Source organism: Colias eurytheme, chromosome 31 (genome assembly GCF_061535395.1).
Source record: "Colias eurytheme isolate Ceu_HAF_F1 chromosome 31, ilColEury1 Martin Lab GWU primary, whole genome shotgun sequence".
In the NCBI taxonomy this organism is placed as follows: Eukaryota; Metazoa; Arthropoda; class Insecta; order Lepidoptera; family Pieridae; genus Colias; species Colias eurytheme.
The window spans coordinates 1249725-1272696 of record NC_143010.1 but is presented as its reverse complement, the minus strand read 5'-3'; the positions used below and the strand labels follow the sequence as shown (position 1 = coordinate 1272696).

The following is a 22972-nucleotide window of genomic DNA, read 5'->3' as shown; positions in this document are numbered from 1 at the left end:
TGAAGTCGGTTAAAAGTCGTTAAAATAAATACCTTGCTTGATTACACATATTTTGTGTATGCAATGTGTTTATACAAAGTGTTTGTGTGAAAAAATGGCATTTTGTCGATGAAATTTCGCAGCTATTTCGTAAACAAATGTTTGTTTGTGTGTTTTTATAGATCCGCTGTTAAATAATAACGTTTTTTATATACTAGTCTGTGCCGTGTCCCTATATAGCTAGCATATTATATACTATACAGGGTGTAATCGTTAAGTGTGCACAGGCGATTTTTCCGTAAGTATTACGAAGTAACTATTCTCTAATCTGTGGTATTACAGATAACAAAAAACTTTAAACTGATATCGAAAGTACTTAACCTAATGAGTAAAATGGCCGTAATAAATTTTTAAAAATAAATCGAGAAATATCAAAAAAAAATATCTTTAAACCCTCCCATACATTAAGTATGAAATATGAATATCCCATATATACCTATTTAATATGAAAGATTTTAGCTTTCTTTTTCTTTTTTGGTTTTCTGCTTTAATTACTTCGCAAACTTGAAGTGGCATTTTCCACGCTTTTTCCGGACATTTTCACGCATTTTCCAGATATTTTCCGGGGATTTTCCGGGCATATAATAATTTTTTTGATATTTCTCGATTTATTTTTAAAAATTTATTACGGCCATTTTACTCATTAGGTTAAGTACTTTCGATATCAGTTTAAAGTTTTTTGTTATCTGTAATACTTACGGAAAAATCGCCTGTGCACACTTAACGATTACACCCTGTATAGGCCTATAATTGAGTTTTCGCGAAATAATTCCAATCAATACTCGTGGCCCCGTCATTAAAGTTGCTTTTCCATCAAAGCTGTGCGACGAAAGTGTGCGGTGTGAGAATGTGTTAAAATGTCTTCTATTTCTCAAAATTATAGAACCAATAAACATACTTCGCACACATCTCTCGCTTGTTTTGTAGGTCCCGTCCGATTAGGGCCCTTCTGGCCTCCTCCATTCAAGCGACAGCCCAAGCCGAGGTTCGAGATCCCCGTCAAGGGGGGACGCCCTTGAGCATGTCGCTACCAGGGTGAATCTTCAGTTCACCCCCGCGTCCGCGTTAAAATGTAGAAGCCCTTCTGACTAACATTGAGAGACACCACAAAAAAAAATTGTTTTGTAGGTATGCGGAAAACCTAGCACCGCTGAGCCGCTTCCACGCTGTGCTGAAGGCGGGGTAAATGAAGCGATATGATTGGTTTATCATGTGTGTGTATAATTTATAAGCTACTAGTGGTCCGCCCCGACTTCGCCCGTGGTACCTACATGTTTAAACTATCCTATCTCTCAAGTTGGATCGAACTGCACATGGTGTGCGAATTTTATTATAATCGGTTAAGTGGTTTAGGAGTCCATTGTGGACAAATATTGTGACACGAGTTGTATTTACATATTAAGATAAGCTATACGCTTTAAAGGATTATCAAGAACCACAGGAAATTCTCAAAGTAATAAAGTACTTACAAAAAAAGATAAGGATTACATCGTAGGTAGCCGATTAGCTTTTCTATTACATTGTTATTGATTATTTGTTTAAAAGTTAGATTATTTAAAAGATATGACATTGCTTATTGTAGTTTTTTCAATAGGGCCATATCCTACAAGTTTTAATTTTAACTTCAACTGTAATATTTCCATATTTCCTACGAATATCATTATATCTTAACTAATTTATATAAAACCTTAATAATATATTATATTACTTAAATACATCTATACTAATATTATAAAGCTGAAGAGTTTGTTTGTTTGAACGCGCTAATCTCGGGAACTACTAGACCGATTTGAAAAATTCTTTCGGTGTTAGATAGCCCATTTATCAAGGAAGGTTATAGGCTATATATATTTACGCTACGGCCAACAGGAGTGAAGCCACGGGGGTGAGACCGCGCGGAGCAGCTAGTATATTATACACCTAAATTCGAACTTAAGTCTTTATATTCTCAAAACAACTTGTTGACGATTCGACAATTTACACGGGCAAAGCCGCGGTCGGAAAGTTAGTCATGTTATATAGCTGAAGAGTTTACTTGAACGCGATAATCTTAGGAACTACTGGTCCGATTTGGAAAATTATTTCGGTGTTAGATATTCCATTTATCGGGATAGGCTTTAATATATTATCACGCTAAGACCAACGAGAGCGGAGCAATGCGGGTGAAACCTCAAAGCACATCTAGTTATAACTCAAATTTCAAAGTATGCATTACCACTTGGCGCTGACTAGTGTTGCCGCTCGATAGTCCACTATCGATAGTCTATCGATTAACTATCGATAGTTGGGGAAAAGCAATAGTATCGATAGCACTATCGATACTATCGATAGTGTCGATACTATCGATAGTATCGATAGTCCTATAAGCGTAAATACTATCGACACATAGCAATACCATCGATAGTATCGATACTATCGAAGCTCAATATCGAACGAACTATCGATACTATCGATAGTGTCGATACTATCGAAGCTCAATATCGAACGAACTATCGATACTATCGATAGTGTCGATACTATCGATAATATCGTCCCATCGATAGTGACCTTTTTCTCGATAGTATTGCTTTATCAATAATATTATAGTGGATGACAGAGAACTAGATGTTTGGTTATAATACTTTTCAAGTTATCTATTGGCGCTTTGTACAATCCATTTTTTTTAGTTCGTTAATTCGTAATCCAATAAGCCCATTGACTGACCCATTATACCAAGAAATCGTGAACAATACTATTGCACAATTTACTACTATCGATAGCTCAAAACTATCGATAGTATCAGTACTATCGATAGTATCGATTGTAGTTGCAATATTCAGTAGCAATAGTATCGATACTATCGACAGTATCGATAGTATAGCAACTATTGGCAATCAATACTATCGATTTTATCGATACTATTGCAGTTCATCAATAGTATTCCATGATTAACGCTATCGATAGTATCGATAGTATCGATAATATCGATACTATCGATAGTGCTATCGATATTCTGACTTATTTTCAAGGTCAACTATCGATAGTCAAACTATCGATAGTTCGGCAACACTAGCGCTGACCAATCCTATTCTTTCTCAAACTGACGTTTAATTCACAGGTCAAACAATGTACCGCCATCTATGAACCGAGACGTGAAACTTGAAAAAGCGCCATCTATCGACCGGGCGGTGTTGCGAAGCTACAATGATCTGAAATGCCTCGGCTAAAATATGCGTCGATCCTGCGCGTGTTTGTCATCGTGGGGCTGCTGTGTCTGTGGGTACAGATAATGCTGTCTGCGAGTGGTGTGGGCATGGATAAGGATGGAGGTGAGAACTGAATGAATAAATGAATGATAAATTCTGTATTGCACACTAAATATAGAATTACAAAAAAAGCAATACAAGAAATTACGTCATGTACATGTACATGTCATAGGCGGTCTTATCGCTGTAAGCGATTTCTGCCAGACAAGCAGAATAGCAGTACTATAACTGACTTACATATTTACATTTATTTGATGTAGACTACAAGCCCGCATAGGACAAAAATATGGGTCAAATGAACCACCAGGGGACATATCTAGAACGATAGCAGAGCAAAAAATAATAAGATTCATCACTATGCCGTCACTTGTAAGCTGTCCAACTGAGTGCAGATGAGAATTGAAAAGTACAGGTAGACTCGGTAAATTTTGGTCATATATTTTTGTACGGCATTCTTAACCATCGATAGATCCATTAAAAATAATAAGAAACCGCTCAGTGCCGTACAAAAATGGTGGTCCACCAAGTCGGAATTTTTATTTAATTTCCGAGAGTTACCGGGGGTAAATTTGGTCATTTGACCATGTACGGCATCTGTGTCATACTATTGCTATACTGCTTTTAATCCATTATTCCGCAACGCCGTACAAAAATCATGGGGACAAGGGGAATGACCCCCTGGAGTGGGGAAAGAGAGGGGATTACAACTCTCGATTTTTTCCCCTTGTCCCCATGATTTTTGTACGGCGTTGCGGAATAATGGATTAAAAGCAGTATAGCAATAGTATGACACAGATGCCGTACATGGTCAAATGACCAAATTTACCCCCGGTAACTCTCGGAAATTAAATAAAAATTCCGACTTGGTGGACCACCATTTTTGTACGGCACTGAGCGGTTTCTTATTATTTTTAATGGATCTATCGATGGTTAAGAATGCCGTACAAAAATATATGACCAAAATTTACCGAGTCTACCTGTACTTTTCAATTCTCATCTGCACTCAGTTGGACAGCTTACAAGTGACGGCATAGTGATGAATCTTATTATTTTTTGCTCTGCTATCGTTCTAGATATGTCCCCTGGTGGTTCATTTGACCCATATTTTTGTCCTATGCGGGCTTGTAGTCTAATGCTCCCAAGTCTCTTTTTTCCGACGAGTACAAGTACGTACGATGAGTACGTGTAATTTCAACACGGACACGTCCGTTCTCGACGAACATCATCAAGAGACTGACTGATTGACGTTGGTATTAAAGAGGGTAGATGTCAAATTTCATTTCATTGCCCTTTTAAATATCATCCAGTTTGATAGTTTGATCTATGATTTTGTAATCTTAGGCAAGAAGCTTATATCTTAGGATATATCTTTTATTTTTTTTATTCTGTCTTGAATATTACAAGTGTAATAGTAGATTGTGTAATATATAATACTAGCGGTCCGCCCCGGCTTCGCCCGTGGTACATATGAAAAATAGATGTTGGCCGATTCTCAGACTTACCCGATATGCACAGAAAATTTCATGAGAATCGGTCCACCCGTTTCGGAGGAGTATGCAGACTAACATTGTGACACGAGAATTTTATATATAAGATTAATGTACTTATGTGAATTCTACTTATTTGAGTCATTATTGGTGTATCAAATAAATAAATATTGGTCATTTTGCTTTAAAAACTCATACGGTCTTACTAATAAAATGTTACCCATTCGCTATGCAATGGATTAGTTATTGCAATAACCTGTCTTGCTTTTATGATTGACGTTTCATGTGAGCAAGAGCAGGACACAGCTATGGTAGAAAATGGTAGAAATTTATCCATTATTTAACTTTTTATTAGTAAGGACCATGTAAGGACGATAAGGATAAACTCATGAAATTATTATACTTCGATAAAATCGTGTTAAAAAGCACCAGCCACACATCAGTCATCAATAATATAAAGTACTTCGCCAATAACTTATCAATTTCCTGTAAGATAATTTTGTTTTATTGAAAAAATAACACGATAACGAGATGCCAACGGAAGGCTGATATGTTAAAATAATTGTCGTTTCACTTTTACTTACAGCATTATATATTTTTGGCTTCAATATCTATTGTAGATCACGCCCCAAGTATTCTTTAAAAAAATATTCAATGTACAGTTTTGACTATCCTACGATTTTATTATATGACATTACATATAGAAAAATAAGTCGGGTTTTCCTTCCTAACGCTATAACTCCAGAACGCACGAACCGAATTCCCCGGTTTTGTGTTCGTTGGAAAGGTCTCGGGCTCCGTGAGGTTTATAGCAAAGAAAAGGTGTCTCTGGTGGCGAAACGGAGTTCGCCCGGTTTTCTAGTCTTAATATATATAAATCTCGTGTCACAATGTTTGTCATCAATGGACTCCTAAACCACTTAACCGATTATAATAAAATTCGCACACCATGTCCAGTTCGATCCAACTTGAGAGATAGGATAGTTTAAACATGTAGGTACCACGGGCGAAGCCGTGGCGGACCACTAGTTTCATATATAATTTGAATTGGTTAGGTACTACGTTTTATCAGCAATTTCCAACTGTTTTTCCTGGAAACGTTATCATATCTAAATATTAAGTGACCAAAACATTTTTATAGTGCTTCGACAAAACACGCTATTCACTAATTAGGCTGTGTGTGGTTAATTAATCTAACGAAGTGAATTGGTTCTCTGCGGGATATAACAGTAAATACAGTTGTTAAATATAACAACAGTCTGAAGGGCAATTTACAAGGCAGTTTTAACACGTTTTTGAAGTGAAACTTCTTTAGGCGCTGAATTTGATATTTTCGGTTTTATGGAATTCAAATTGTACTAATATTATAAATGCGAAAGTAACTCTATCTGTCTGTCTGTCTGTTACGCTTTCCCGATTAAACCTATCAACGGATTTTGATGAAATTTGGCACAGACAATCTTTCTTAACCCCTTTAAGTCGTCGGTCCAACGCGTTGCAGGGCGTCCTACACTACGCTTGCCGGTATGTGGTCTCCATTCGAGTACATGCCGACTCTATCGACCGTCTTTTCTTCTACAAACATAGCCAGCCCACCGCCACTTCAACGTGATAAGCACGTGGTGATATACAGTGTGGAAATTTTCGATGGGTCCTGCAGGGAAAGTACTTTAAAGTACCTCCAGGGCCCATCGAAAATTTCCACACTGTATATATAGCCTACAGCCTTCCTCGACGAATGGGCTATCTAACACTGAAAGAACCAGTAGTTCCTGAGATTAATGCGTTCAAACTGAAAAACAAACTCTCCAGCATAATATTAAGCTAGCTTAATATAATATTAAGTAAAGATTGATAAGCTATTTTTTTATGGTATTCTTTTCTGTTAAAACAATCTAATCGCACAGGAAATAAGTCATAATTATTAATTATTTATTATTATATTGTTTATCTTTCCACGAAATGTATTGAACGTTTTTGGATAACTAGCTTTCCGCCCGCGGCTTCGCCCGCGTTTTCAGAGAAAAACCCGCATAGTTCCCGTTCCCGTGGGATTTCCGGGATCAAACCTATCCTATGTGTTAATCCAAGTTCCCTCTATATGTGTGCTAAATTTCATAGTAATCGGTTCAGTAGTATTTGCGTGAAAGAGTCACAAACACACACACACACATCCAAACACAAACTTTCGCATAATTGTAATATTAGTAGGATTAGTAGGATATGATTGAAGTGATTACGGAGAAAAGTACTATCATTAATGATATATATTTATTACTAGCTTTCCGCCCACGGCTTCGCCCGCGTTTTCAAAGAAAAACCCGTTCCCGTAGGATTTCCGGGATAAAACCTATCCTATGTCCTTTCTCGAGTATCAAAATATCGCTATACCAAATTTCATGCAAATTGGTTCAGCAGTTTAGGCGTGATTGAGTAACAGACAGACAGACAGAGTTACTTTCGCATTTATAATATTAGTATGGATTACGGGAAATTTAATAAGTCCGGGCACTATCAGTTAGTAGGGCGGAGCCGTGCGAAACTTTATTTCATTAAAATCGGTCAAGCTGTTTCGTGTTTGGAAAAACGAACTTTATGAAAGGTATATATTTTAGCCATAATATAAAAAGGAAGCCAAAGATAAACGAATAGGCTTATTTCGTAAAAATGCGTCATCTTGAATCTATTGGGATATGGCTTTTGTCTAAAATAAAATAATAATAGTTTAAAAAAACTAAAAAACTCGCTTTTTATAAAAAACCGAACTAAGAAATAGAAAATTTTATCAAATTAGTGTATTGTCATCGGTCCTCAATAAATCTACAAAGTTTGAACGAAATCTGGCCGTTTAAAGTGGGTCAAAATCGCGCCCAAAGAAGTCGGTTACAAACATACAGGTGAAGCTAATATAAAGCGTGTAAAAAGAGCGTGTGTGGCGAGCATACATGTCAGAAGTGAAACTTCTTAGACGGTGTTGGCACGACGCTACCTTGAAATTTTACTGTCAATGCGCCTAATGAAGTTTCACTTCAAAATATCATCAAAACGGGGCCAGCAGTTGCAGAGCTTTTATCTACCAAACTAACATATTTTTTTCTATATTTACAGATGAATTAACGGTACAAGATATTATTAACACTACTAACTCTGAGCAGTATTTACAAGGTTTTGGTTTTATTTTTTTTATTTTTGTGTTTGTTTTTTTTAAATATTTGTTTGTCGTGTCTGTCTATCTTTTTTGTGACGTTGGTGATTAACATTCTGTTTTGTGTTTGAAATTCATTGGTAATTGTATTTATCCATACTAATATTATAAATGCGAAAGTAACTCTGTCTGTCTGTCTGTTACTCAATCACGCCTTAACTGCTGAACCAATTTGCATGAAATTTGATATAGAGATATTTTGATACCCGAGAAAGGACATAGGATAGGTTTTATCCCGGTAATCCTACGGGAACGGGTATTTCTTTGAAAACGCGGGCGAAGCCGCGGGCGGAAAGCTAGTGTTAATATAAATGTTTTAATTACTTTTTCGTTTCTTTTTTGTATTTCATTCATTTTAAAAATTTCCTTATAATTATCTTTTTTGTAATAAAGTCTTGAATCGTTTGTTTCGATTTCACTAAAAACAATTCCAATAATGTTATACCATTATGATCTACGTCGTTTTTGAAATTGTAGTAAAAATATTTATTGAAGTGAAATTTGTTTAGGCGTGTCGCGTAAATTGCAATGTCGCGTCATGGCAATATCGTCACGTCATGGAGTAAGGCGACGATTTTGGTACCTTTGAATCTTGCCAAAGTAGTTTCACTTCTGATACGTGTGCTCGGCAGTACTCGGCACACGCTCTTTTTTTTCATAAATGTTTAAAAGTGTATGCGCCCTATTTACATTGTTTACTTGTCACAGTTTTTAGGCCAAATATCAGTATTGATAACGATCTTAAACTGCATCGAGATAAGAAAACAATATTTTTTAATAAAACAATTATCAAAATGTCAAATTAGTCCATTGAAATGTTACATCATAGGATAGGATTGATCCGGGGGATGTCCGTAAAAGATAAAGATTCCCGATTATCTTTAATCTTCATATCGCTACAATATCCGTTTCTTTTTTTATGCTATCAACCAAGTTTTTTATATCAGTCTAAATACTTGGATGTGATAATGCATTTAGATATATGTATTTGATAAGGTTTTTATGGTTTTGATTTATCGGTTTACCTTTTTGTTGGTTTATGTGTTTGATCTTAAGTGCTTTCTTTGTATATAAAAAATCGGTCAACCAGAAGCTAAATACAACATTAGTTCCGTACAAAATAATCTATTAAGTATTATTTTCTTTGAATTAACCTTTTCAATCGTATTATTATGGAATTAATATGTATGTCGTGGCCATATCCGTAGATTTGCTCACTTCACTACTATACTTGAGCCATTTCAATAGGCAACATTTGACAGTTCAACAAAATTCAACAACGTAACCTAGTAACGACGACATCTTAATCTTAATACTATTATAAAGGCGAAAGTTTGTACGGATGTATGGATATATGGATGTATGGATGTTTGTTACTCTTTCACGTAAAAACTACTGAACCGATTACAATGAAATTTAGCACACATATAGATGGTAACTTGGATTAACACATAGGATAGGTTTTATCCCGGAAATCCCACGGGAACGGGAACTATGCGGGTTTTCCTTTGAAAACGCGGGTGAAGCCGCGGGCGGAAATCTAGTAGAATAATATATTATTTCGTTTTGTTTAATTTTTTGAAAAATATGGTCATAAAGAAGTACGTTACGTGTGTACACCAGTACACGCACACATTTTTTTAATCATCACAATCGTTTCTGTAAATTACTCTCTACGTACAAGTTACTATGTAGATCAAAAGAACTCCTTTAAAAGTTAACTCTACCAAAATAAAAAATTGGTTATCTGTAAAGTCGGTTTACTGACGATAGTTGAACGTGACAACGTCCGATTGTGCTTCTTTGTCGCTCGTTCCGCGCTCTCGCTTGCACTTCAAGCCTTACATGGAACGCCTCAGAGCGAGGTAACGCCGCATGAGTCATGTTTTTTCGTGCGTGCAGCCGGCTCTATCGAATTATAAGACGTTGTCACGTCAATAATAATATCTTGTTTAATTCCAGAAGAGCTGATGAACTCCAATGACACGTCAGAGCAAGTGCTGGCGTTGGTGCCACCAGAATTACACAAATATTTGACCGTACATCCAAGAAATAATAGCGGTGAGTCCTATATATTATCCTTATTTTATTTATTTACTAGCTGTGCCCTGCGGTTTTACCCGCAGTGCTCCGCTCCTGTTGGTCTTAGCGTGATGATATATATATCATAGCTATAAGGCTATCTAACACCGAAAGAATTTTTCAAATCGGACCAGTAGTTCCCGAGATTAGCGCGTTCAAACAAACAAACAAACTCTTCAGCTTTATAAGTATAGATTAAGCATAGTATTCGGATATCGCACATCCATTTGTTAGTAAGAAAACTTAATATTAATGTTAGTTTATAGACTTTGTATATTTCAATGGAAATAATCACAATAACACTACTATCTAGCCTACTAAATAAATCTGTAGGTAACCTTACCTTAAAATATTATCGTGGATTAACATGTAGGTAGGTATTGATAAGAAAATTTCTCCTTACTAAAAAAAATATATGCACGTAATACCTTTACATAATCTAAATATACATATATAACTCAAAGGTTAATTTGCTATCTCCAGTATTTCAAGTACTTTCCCTCCAGGGCCCATCGAAAATTTCCACACTGTATACATCACACTAACCTTCAAAACGGCTGAGTTTTGTAATTCTAATAACCAACATCAGGCCAATACTAATTACAAATACAGTCTCTTTTCTAAAATAACTTTAAATTATTTTCAAAAATTTCCACATACCCTGAGAAAGAACATAGGCTATCTTTTATTGCGAAATATGTACCACGGGCGAAGCCGGGGCGGACCACTAGTCTTTAATAAAGTAACTATTTAAACTATTACCTTATGATTTCCAGCAAATGCCACAGACCGTACCAGTCCAAAAAACATAACAGATATCCGAAAAGCGATACAAATGTACAATGAAGCCCAGACCATTTATAATGAAGATATCTTCGGACCAGTCCAAAATGACACCATAATTATTGCTATACAGGTATGTACAGTTATATTATTTACTAGCCATGCTCCGCGGTTTTGGCTCTGCTCCTGTTAGTCTCAGCGAGATGATGTATAAGCCTTATAGCCTTCCTCGATAAATGAGCTATCTAACACCGAAATAATTTTTCAAATCGGACCATTAGTTCCCGAGATTAGCGCGTTCAAACAAACTCTTCAGCTTTATAATATTAGTATAGATTTATCGAAGTGGAACTTCTTTACCTGTATGTTTGTATGTAACCGACTTTGACTCGATTTTGATTTAGTGCTGATTTTTCAATCCTAGGTTAAAACTTATTCGTCGAATAATGTATAAAGCTACCATTTTAAAAAGGTAAAATCGGCCCTTAAACGGATAGATTTATTTCAAAATTTGTACACTTATCACGGAACTGAGTATCATTTCTGAGTTTATGTAATTTCAGTGTGTATTTGAGATTATTTTTGACTCTGTTTATTATTTTAAACTTAAATCGGTATATACAGATGAGATCGTGATCAAAAAAACAGTTTTTAAATAGTGTAATTTTATACAAAACTTGTCCTGACATTCTGGAATACATTACCAATTGCAATCGTTCAGGAGTTCTAAATGTACATACATTTGGTATTCATACTTATATCACCATCCTCTTACTCTATATCCTCTTTATTTTTATAATAATGTACGATTTTCATTCATTCCTCTTAAAGAAATCACTTATACCATACCACCATACTAAAAATAAAACACAACTTCACAAAACAGTTTTATACAAAAAACTTCGGTTTTGCCATTTTCCGTCTAGCCAATATCAAATCCTTTCCGTTCTTGCCTATCAGACTCACTCTCTCTGGGTACAATTTCGTCTCTATTGGCAATGTTATCTTCTGCTTTCTCTTCTGTTTTCTATTCTTCTTCTTCTCTTTCTTTGGTATTAATCTCTCTTCTACCCAAATGTATTGTTGGTCGTCTGGTATGGCGGTATCGAATCGAAACTTTCTTGGTATCTAAAATTGTATTGATAGGCTAAATAAGACTTAATTGTTTCGTTTATTTTTGTATAGCGTGATGATATATTATAGCCTATAGCCTTCCTCGACAAATGGGCTATCTAACACCGAAATAATTTTTCAAATCGGACCAGTAGTTCCAGAGATTAGCGCGTTCAAACAAGCAAACTCTTCAGCGTTATAATATTAGTATAAACAACATGCTAGATATTATTTCTAGTGTATGTTTATCAGTATAAGTGTCATAATATGTGTTACCGTTGGATTTATAACTACTGTGTCTACAGATTTTGATAAAATCTGTCAATTTCATCACGATAAAGTTACATCTTATCTGATAGGGTATTTGGGCTACCATTTACGATTTAGGGCTGATTTTTCAATCCTTGGTTAAAACTTATTCATCGAATAACGTATTAAACTACCATTTCAAAAATGTATTCTAATTGTCCGTATTTGACAGTTTACGTGACATTTTAATATCATCGTGTAATACTTCTTTGGATGGATAAGTTTTATCCAAGCATTGAAAAATCGGCCCTTAAACAATATTTGTCCTTGTTTGAAAACGCGCTATTCTTTCCTTGTTTCGTATGTTTTTGTTTTGCTATTACTTTTCATATTACAACTTTTTAACTTTTAACATTATGACGTCAAGTGGCAACATAAGATTCTGCTGTTCTTTATAAAATTTTAATGTACAAAGACGCAAAGAATCGTCATAAATTTCACAAAGTAATTTATAGCTTCAACACAATACAATAAAGTTATTTTTTTTTGTTACAAATTCACAATTAGCAACTACATTACTGCGACTGATCGATTACTATTATCGTTAATAAAATTACAATAAAATATATATATTACTTATCACGAAGAAATGTTTATTTGTGTATAGTTTAAGGGTGTCCTTCAAGGTTCATTACTGGGGTCACTTTTATTGCTTATTTATAACAATGATTGATAATGCATTTCCACATTTTTAACACATGATGAATTAACGACAAGTTTCGAGTTAAACGTAATAAGAATATATGAACTTTACAGGTTTAAGTTAGATTTGTTGTTTCAATAGTAAAAATATATGTATATTCTTCGTTCCAAATATAAGATTGTTTATATTTTTTTGTATGTGTTTAAAGGAATCTATCGAATTATTATTAGACCGTATTAATAGTGTATTTCTGTCTCATGCGTAAAAGATACAAAAGAGTTAACTATATTAGTTTTAAAGAATGAAAATAAATAAATTACTTACCAAATATTCTCTACAGTATTCAACTTGAGGCTTGTAATGTGGAATATAAACTTTGGGATACTCAAATTTCACTCTGGCCATTAGTACTTTCGGAAAATCCGGTTTTTGATACCTAGAAAGTAGTAGGATAATTTAACAGTTGATGGTAAACTTTTTAAAAATTGTATTAAGGGTGATTTTCCACTAATAATGTGCGAGGATGTGTAGCGAGGAATGTGTTTGTAAATAACCATAGAAATCTAAATAACAAGACACATAGAAGTGCTATAATGTCATAATTCGTATGAAAACCGCTGTCGCCAAAATCAACACATTTAAACCGATAGCTAAACAGTACACACAAGTAAACTATGCCTTTTATTGGACAGCTTGATTTTAGTGAAAACTAACTTAAATATTAAATTAAGCTTTTTAATATGTATCCTAACGCACGAATTTACGGTTTATTTTAGAATAACATCCCTAAGCATATGAGACGTTTTGTTTATTTTTGCTCCAATACGCAAAAATTCGGCTTTTCTACAACAGAGGTTGTCAATTATTTTCAATAGATATAACTTTGAACATAAACTCATAGAAATAAGGTTGAAATTTGTGTTAAACGTGATAATAAGAATAATCATGGTCATGTGGCATGGTAACCACCTGAGCGGCGACAATGTCACGCGCGCTTACCACTTCTATTGCCTTGTTATTTAGATTTCTATGTAAATAACCAATCATATCGCTTCATTTAGTTAAAAGTTTAAAGCGATACTTTATTTTCTATATGTTTTCTTAGTTCTGTACTAGATGGTGTTTTATTTACTTGTTAATTATTTATTTATTAGTTTTCCGTCCGCGGCTTCGCTCGCGTTTTCAAAGAAAAACCTGCATAGAACCGTTCCCGTGGGACCCGGGATAAAACCTATCCTTTGTTAATCCAAGTTACTCTATATGTGTGCTAAATTTCATTGTAATCGGTTCAAAGTGTAACAAACATACATACAGATAAATCCATCCTCACGAACTTTCGTATTCACAATATATAAGTAGGATTGATTAAAAAAATTATAATTGTGGGTAGTATAACAAAACTAACCATACTGCGTCCCAATGGTCCATATACATTGGTTCTGGCATGATGATCTTCATCCAACGTAAAATGTCACATCTGTATTGGACATAAGGTTGTGAATAGCTTGTTTAGATGGTTCTGTCATTGCTAATTGTATAATATAATGGGCTCTCTTCACAATGGGTAGCGTTGGTCGAGTAGAGGCAATGACGATAGTGTAGAGAGCCTTAATGTCTTATGATCGGCCGTCATTGTAGATGTTTATTCATAATATATGGGTATATTAGTAATAATGGCGGCCAACATCGACGACCAATTGATGGGCCAACGCTGCCCATTGTGCAGAGAGCCAGAGAGGTTATAGAATATTGATTAGACTCATTAGAGTATTATTGAATATTGTTGTTATTTTCCACCGACTTCAAAAAAATGAGGTTCTCAATTCGAGTGGTATTTTTTACCAGTTTTATCGCCTCAGAAGTTTCGATTGTATGAATCGATTTTAATTTTTTTTAAACCAGTGCCTTCCGGTTTTTCTTATTTATTATGTAATATATAATTTTGTCTAGTTTTGGCAATATTAAAACGGTTAAGTTTGTTAAATATAATCTTTATAGCATTTCATCACTACATAGTATAAAACAAAGTCGCTTTCTCTGTCTCTATGTCCCTATGTACCTTTGTATGCTTAAATCTTTAAAACTACGCAATGAATTTTGATGCGGTTTTTTTTAATAGATAGAGTGATTCAAGAGGAAGGTTTTAGTATATATTTTAGTATATAATTTATTAGGTTTTAGACAAAGCGGGCGAAGCCGCGGGCGGTAAGCTAGTAATTTATAAAATAGTGCAAAATATCAAAATTAATAAAATGATCGTGAGTTTGTATTCGAACGTGCGTCCTTCACTTTACCGGCTGTGTACTCATTGAAATAATGTTTCGTATTGACTGATATATTAATAAACTAGCTCTCCGCCCGCGGCTTCGCCCACGTTTTCAAAGAAAAACCCACATAGTTCGCTTGCCCGTGGCATTTCCGAATTTAATTTGTAAAAAACCCAGAAAAACCTATTAGTCCATTGAATAAAAAGTTCTAGAGTGCGTGAGTTAGTAACGTAAGATGTTTCTTCGGAAACATGTCAAGAGCCCCTAGGTAATAAACATACTAAAACCCCGGGACACTAGGAGGAGCCCCGGAGTGGGGGGAGGGGGGAAATGGGTCCATTTTTTCATTTTTCGCTTAATACTCAAAAACGGTACATGTTAGAGAAAACCTTTCAAGGAAAAGTTGAAAGGCCATAAAATTATCTACAAGTTGTACCTCAATCATTTTTTCCTGTATCCTACCGTTTCTGAGTTATACGCAATAAAAAATGATTTTCGCTCAAACAATTTCCCCATACTACACATCAATCGATCAATAAATATTTCTTTCTTCCAAAAAACTCAAATGTGCAACTTGTGACCGGTACTGATAGATTGCTCATAATTGAGTCTATAATTGGTAAAATAAACACATTCCTCCATGAGAGCCTTTAGGAGGAATCGATTGTCAAAATATTATATTAGGGTAGTTTGAGTTACTGAACTTGATCTTTTTATTTTTTCTTCCAAAAAACTCAAAAGTGCAACTTGTGACCGGTACAGATAGATTGCTCATAATAAGGTCTATCATTGATAAAAATACCAGATTCCACGACGGAGGCGTTTACGGGTAATTGAATTTTGATTAGGGTAGTTACTGAACTTGATCTTTTTATTTTTTTCTTCCAAAAAACTCAAAAGTGCAACTTGTGACCGGTACTGATAGATTACTCTTAATTAGGTCTATAATTGGTAAAATAAACACATTCCTCCATGGAAGCCTTTAGGAGGAATCGATTGTTAAAATATTATATTAGGGTAGTTTGAGTTACTGAACTTGATCTTTTTATTTTTTTCTTCCAAAAAACTCAAATGTGCAACTTGTGATTGGTACTGATAGATTGCTCTTAATTAGGTCTATAATTGGTAAAATAAACACATTCCTCCATGGAAGCCTTTAGGAGGAATCGATTGTCAAAATATTATATTAGGGCAGTTTGAGTTACTGAACTTGATCTTTTTATTTTTTTCTTCCAAAAAACTCAAAAGTGCAACTTGTGACCATTACAGATAGATTGCTCATAATTAGGTCTATCATTGATAAAAATACTAGATTCCACTATGGAGGCGTTTACGGGGAATTGAATTTTATTAGGGTAGTTACGATACTTGAACTTTTTATTTTTTTTCTTCCAAAAAACTCAAAAGTGCAACTTGTGACCGGTACCGATAGATTGCTCATAATTAGGTCTATCATTATTAAAAAAACCAGATTCCACCATGGAGGCGTTTACGGGGAATTGAATTTTATTAGTGTAGTTAGTTAAAAAGTTCAAGTATCGTAACTACCCTAATAAAATTCAAAACCTCCTAAACGCCTCCATGGTGGAATCTGGTTTTTTTATCAATGATAGACCTAATTATGAGCAATCTATCGGTGTCGGTCACAAGTTGCACTTTTGAGTTTTTTTGAAGAAAAAAAATAAAAAGTTCAAGTATCGTAACTACCCTAATAAAATTCAATTCCCCGTAAACGCCTCCGTGGTGGAATCTAGTATTTTTATCAATGATAGACCTAATTATGAGCAATTTATCTGTACCGGTCACAAGTTGCACTTTTGAGTTTTTTGGAAGAAAAAAATAAAAAGATCAAGTTCAGTAACTCAAACTACCCTAATATAATATTTTGACAATCGATTCCTCCTAAAGGCTTCCATGGAGGAATGTGTTTATTTTACCAATTATAGACTCAATTATGAGCAATCTATCAGTACCGATCACAAGTTGCACATTTGAGTTTTTTGGAAGAAAGAAATATTTTTTGATCGATTGATGTGTAGTATGGGGAAATTGTTTGAGCGAAAATCATTTTTTACTGCGTATAACTCAGAAACGGTAGGATATAGAAAAAAATGATTGAGGTACAACTTGTAGATAATTTTATGGCCTTTCAACTTTTCCTTGAAAGTTTTTCTCTAACATGTACCGTTTTTGAGATTTAAGCGAAAAATGAAAAAATGGACCCATTTCCCCCCTCCCCCCACTCCGGGGCTCCTCCTAGTGTCCCGGGGTTTTAGTATGTTTATTACCTAGGGACTCTTGACATGTTTCCGAAGAAACATCTTACGTTACTAACTCACGCACTCTAGACCCCCCTTGGAGGGGCTCATTCAATGGACTATATGTGTTATTCTGGGTTTTTTACAAATTAAATTTTGTAATTACAGTGAAATCATTTCTCTGAATCAGATAAGCCTAATTGCACTTAATTAGGCTTATCTTTTTATAAGTCGAAACGTATAAACTTATCTCATAAAGTTGTATCTGATGGTTATCTATACTAATATTAAGCGGGCTACTCACGTACCTGCCGCAGGGGCAATATTGGAACAATCTGTTGGTCGGTCGGTCGGAGCAATTTCAGTTGTTCTCTTAATTGCCCCTGCCTATACACATCACAATTAAGGTTGCAATTTCAATGTTGCCCCTTTTTTTTAAAGTGGAGAAATCTTGCATAGATACCCACGGCCTCCGGGGAAGAGGCCGTGAGTTATGTCGGATTTCTACCGACCAAAACCCCACTGTGTTCCGTCAATCAACGACAGGGCCACGGGTATAGGTAGAATTCGTCCATGACCCCATCAGCGGTAGCCCGTCGCCGGGCCCAAACAAGCTAAGAGCCTGCCAGCTCTACCCTCATGGGGTGGCGTGAGCGGAACACGTCTCACGCCGCCTCATCGCACTTCAATATTGCCCCTGCTGCAGGTAGGTGAATAGCCGGTTTTATGTGTAAATGCAAGCAGGGGCAATTTAGAGAACAGCTGAAATTGTTCCGACCGCCGTGCAACCGAGATTGTTCCAATATTGCCCCCGCGGCAGGTCCGTGAGTAGCCGGCTTTATAAAACTGAAGAGTTCGTTTGAACGCGCTAAATCAGGGACTACGGGTCCTATTAAAAAACAATTTCATTCTTAGATAGTCCATTCATCGATCAACTACAACTAAAATAAGAGTTTTTGTTAACTACCCACCTTGTCCAATTAACCCTTTTGCCCCAACTTGGTCCAGTCCTGGATTTGAACCAAGTGCAGTGCGTGAGTGGCTTCCGTGGTGGTAGGTTGATGCTCCTTACGAATCGTATGAAATCTGTGCTGTAGAGATTGCGTATTGATGATGTTATTGTCTGAAATGAGGGTAGATCGATATTGATTGCATATTTTTGTTTGAGTTTTATATTCGTTATTAATAATTCGTTAATAAATGATGCGCTGGAAGGTCACTTTCCATTATTGAAATGAATAAAAGAAAAGATATTTTATTGGTATAAAAAAAGAAGCGCCAGACTTTACGTAGTGACTACTGTAGCGCCATCTATATAATTATTTTTTGATAAACAAATTAAAGAAATGACAGTCATAAATACTGAAAAAAAAATGTGTGCGTGTACTAGTGTACACACGTAAGAAGTGAAACTTCTTTATGACCTTATTTTTCAAAAAATAATTTACTATATGCAACTTTACAGAAATACGTCGAATCACGCGTGGTAGGGATAAGAAAAAGATGGCGCGTAACGGAAAAATGTCACGCGTAACGAAAAAATGTTACACTAAATTTTTTTCCAACCCCGATAAAGAAGTTTCACTTCAATAAAAACTAATAATTGAACTAAATATATCATATAACTTTTCCTATTGCAGTCCCTATCAGCTAAAGAAATTGTTCCTTCAATCAGTTTGATCTCCACTATACACGGTTTATTATCATAACTTCGTTAATTACCTTAATATGTTCAAACTGCTGGACTCCAATTTCTGGTAACATAGATGGATCCTCCATCATTATTAAACGCTTGCCATTTATATTATTGTCCAAGAAACAGCTCTGAAACATAATATTATCCATACTAATATTATAAATGCGAAAGTAACTCTGTCTGTCTGTCTGTTACTCAATCACGCCTTAACTACTGAACCAATTTGCATGAAATTTGGTATAGAGATATTTTGATACCCGAGAAAGGACATAGGATACTTTTTATCCCGGGAAAATGACGCAATCCCGGAAATCCCACGGGAACGAGAACTATGCGGGTTTTTCTTTGACTGCGCGGGCGAAGCTGCGGGTGGAAAGCTAGTATTTAATATTTATTTAATTATAGTTTGTCTTCTGTATGTATCGCCAAATGTACTAAGCGTAAAACTCGAGAACGGCTCGACCAATATGGTTAATTTTTCACGTTTCTGTAAAGGGACAAGGAAGGTTCTTATGGAGAGAACAGGAAAATGGCAATAGTGCAGAAAAACGTCTGCTGTGGCAGATAGTTACTGTTATAATTGAAGTGAAACTTTAGGTGCGTTGAGAATAAAATTTCAAGGTCTCGTCATGGCAATACCGTCTCGTCATGAAGTAAGACGACGATTTTGGTATCTTTGAATCTTGCCAAAGAAGTTTCACTTCTGATTCGTATGCTCGGCACACACGCTCTTATTTCTGCTAGTACTGCACATATTTCTGCTTGACTGACCGGTTGGCTTGGTTGGTAGTGGCCCTTCAAAGCCAGAGGTCGTGGGTTCGATTCCCACTTGGGACAAATATTTGTGTGATGAACATAGATGTTTGCTCTGTGTCTGGGTGTTAATTATCTATATAAGTATTTATTTAAAACTAGCTTTCCGCCCGCGGCTTCGCCCGCGTTTTTAAAGAAAAACCTATCCTATGTCCTTTCTCGGGTATCAAAATATCTCTATACCAAATTTCATGCAAATTGGTTCAGTAGTTAAGGCGTGATTGAGTAACAGACAGACAGACAGAGTTACTTTCGCATTTATAATATTAGTATGGATTATATATGTATGTATATCAGCCATCTGGTTTCCATAACACAAGCGAAAGCTTAGTATGGGATTAATATGGGAAAATTGGTCCGGAAATATTTATTTATTATTTATTATTGTTCGTGCACCTTATATTCTGGAAAGCCAATTTCCTCAATCCATTCAGCCACATCACTTTGTGACCAACCAAAAGCTTGTGGTAGTGGTAACTTATCCACTATAGTAGCCGTCAGTTCGTATAGAGATGGTGGTGATTTGAGACATGGTAGTAGCTTCCTGAAATTGACATCATAATTGATATAAGATAATGAATAAAGGGGAGAGATACTTTGGACTAATAGATGGACGATCGGGGATAATGAATTAGACAAAAAACACATCAAGGGTTGAGGTGATTAAGTCTTCAACCTCAATCAATAGATCCAAGGATGTACACTGAATATACAGGATGTCCCGCTTTCGGTATACTAAGCGCGAAGGGACTTGTAGTTTTGCATACACTGATCACATAAAAAATACTTAAATAACAAAATTACGCGAAAAATTTTTTGCTAAATTTTTCCTTAAAATCCATATATTCGTCTCTAGCTTCGCGCAGCCGGCATATACCGCTTCGCTAATGTGAGTATTTTGTCTATGAAAACATAATCTTAAACGATAGCTCACATGCGGGTGGCAAAGTTGGGCGGTTTGCTTGTTGGGGGTGTACACATGGAATTTTAAGAATTCCTCTATTTTAAAAAAAAAATGCGTCTGGAATTTTATAATTATTTTTTACGTACTCAGCGTATGCAAAACTACAAGTCCCTTTGCGCTTAGTATACCGAAAGTGGGACACCCTGTATATGCAAAAAATTCAGTTTATGTGCACATTGTTCCGATTAGAACCGTTACAATCAACAATGGTAAAAATCATAAAAAAAAACCGGTTCGTCAAAAAAAATATTGACGTGTGACATCAACCAATCGGTATTTAGACAGCACGAAAGATTAACTTTAAAAAAATAATAGATGATTATTATGTAGATATTGATCATGATAACGATAATAATCGCTTTGAATCGCGCAAGCGAAATATTTTTGCTACAGAGCGTAATATAGATATACAACCTTCCGACATCATTCATCGGGACCTTAACGGCCAGCCAGTCGAGTAGACTGGTCGAGCATAATATGTTGATGATGATAGCGATTAAGATAATACTAAAGTACGGTCAACGAGAAGCGATACCAAATGTAAACAAAACACATGCAAGGTCAGTTTGAATTGCAGGGGTGCGTAACTTTTTGAAAGTTGGAAATTTATATAGTTTTAAAAAATATCCGGTAAATTGTAATAATACCAAACAGGATAGTCTATTTTTATAAATTTTATCATAATTTGAATTATTGTATAATGTAGATTTAAATTAAATAACGCGAATAATAATAATTTTCTGAATCATAAAATATAATAAGAATAATAAAATGGCCGCCCGAATGTAGGCGAATCCGTCTTGACGTTGTTATGTTTTTGCCGGGAGAACGAGACATTACGAGAAAGGCACAAGATGGAAAGAGATAGATATTAGATTGTCAACGCCACAATTGTTTTCTAGGTGAATGACCTTTTGTATCGCTTCTCGTTGGCCTTACTTTAATTACAATAATGATGTTGATGATAATACTAATATTAACAAAAATATCAAAGCACTTCTTCTTAACATAAGGGTCCTGCTTCGGGAAGCAGCCGCACTCCACACACGTGGTTTTATCCGGAGTGATATAGATTGGTTCAGGGGGTTTTATTACTATGGAAGGGGTACGTTTGGGTATCTTGATTTTGTGGGGTTTGTGGTGTTTCTGGAATTGACAAAAATAATTGGTTGTTTGTAAAGTAGGTTTACGATCGAGATGTTTACGTGATAACGTCTTATTGGTGGCAGCGCTCGAGATGAGACGGGAGATTGGTCCGTCTCTCTCTCGTTATACCTGCGATCGCGCTCGTGAGGTTTTGGTGTGACACAAGTTTCTGAACATGTCACCCGACTAAAACGATTCTAAAAACGTTATCACGTTAAAATATGTTTGTAATATTGGCATCACTACATGGTATAAAACAAAGTCGCTTTTTCTGTCCCTATGTATGCTTAATCTTCAAAACTACGGATTTTGATGCGGATTTTTTTAGTTAGAGTGATTGAAGGTTTTAGTATAAATTTATTAGGTTTAAGACAAAGCGGGCGGAAAGCTAGTAAAATTGCAAAGCCATGAAATAGGTTAAGTATTTATTAACTAGTCGAACTGATAAAAGATGGCGTGTTTTCGCGTTAATTGTAAATGGTCGTTTTTTGATACGATTTTAAAATGATCGCGCAACTTTCTTAATTTTTCTACAAGAACTTTCTCCTGACAAAAACAAAAAAAGAGCGAAATCGGTCCAGCAGTTCAGTGAAAACAATACCTATCTATAGTTACTTAGTAGAAAATAACGTAGGACTTATTGCCTAAAGCGATCTCTACCAGACAATATAACAGTTAAAATACTTACCCTTGTTTCTTCGGACATTTTTGGACATTAAAATTATAAAATATTTACTAGAGTAAACTTTAAACAGAGTTGTATAGTAAAAGTGTCAAAATAACATGAGATGACATGTTTTAAAATGTTTTTATATAGTTTAGGTTTTATATGTAATAAGTTTATAATATATACAAAGATGTACTTTGTCTGTGCCTTTGTCCATATAAATTAATATTTTTAAGTTATTTGAGAATGGTATTA

At 35.3% G+C, this 22972-nt stretch overlaps 2 protein-coding genes across 4 annotated transcripts in view; one reads left to right on the top strand and one right to left on the bottom strand.

Moving 5' to 3' along the window:
- Positions 1-22972, top strand: part of LOC149895353 (alpha-1,6-mannosyl-glycoprotein 2-beta-N-acetylglucosaminyltransferase-like) — a 47062-nt gene that overhangs the window by 12116 nt on the left and 11974 nt on the right. For all 3 annotated transcript variants that reach the window (XM_090118859.1, XM_090118858.1, XM_090118857.1), the window contains exons 2-4: positions 3137-3347; positions 9939-10037; positions 10835-10974. In XM_090118859.1, the coding sequence (XP_089974985.1) occupies positions 3233-3347; positions 9939-10037; positions 10835-10974 (354 nt within the window). In that variant the 5' untranslated portion in view covers positions 3137-3232. The remainder of the gene's footprint in view (positions 1-3136; positions 3348-9938; positions 10038-10834; positions 10975-22972) is intronic.
- LOC149895354 (uncharacterized) lies at positions 11730-22756 on the bottom strand. The gene is made up of 8 exons (XM_090118734.1): positions 22739-22756; positions 21902-22050; positions 20337-20484; positions 19154-19255; positions 18403-18554; positions 14312-14383; positions 13231-13342; positions 11730-11969 (listed from the first exon to the last, which is right to left on the bottom strand). The coding sequence occupies exons 1-8, from the start codon at positions 22754-22756 to the stop codon at positions 11730-11732; spliced, it is 993 nt and encodes a 330-aa protein (XP_089974860.1).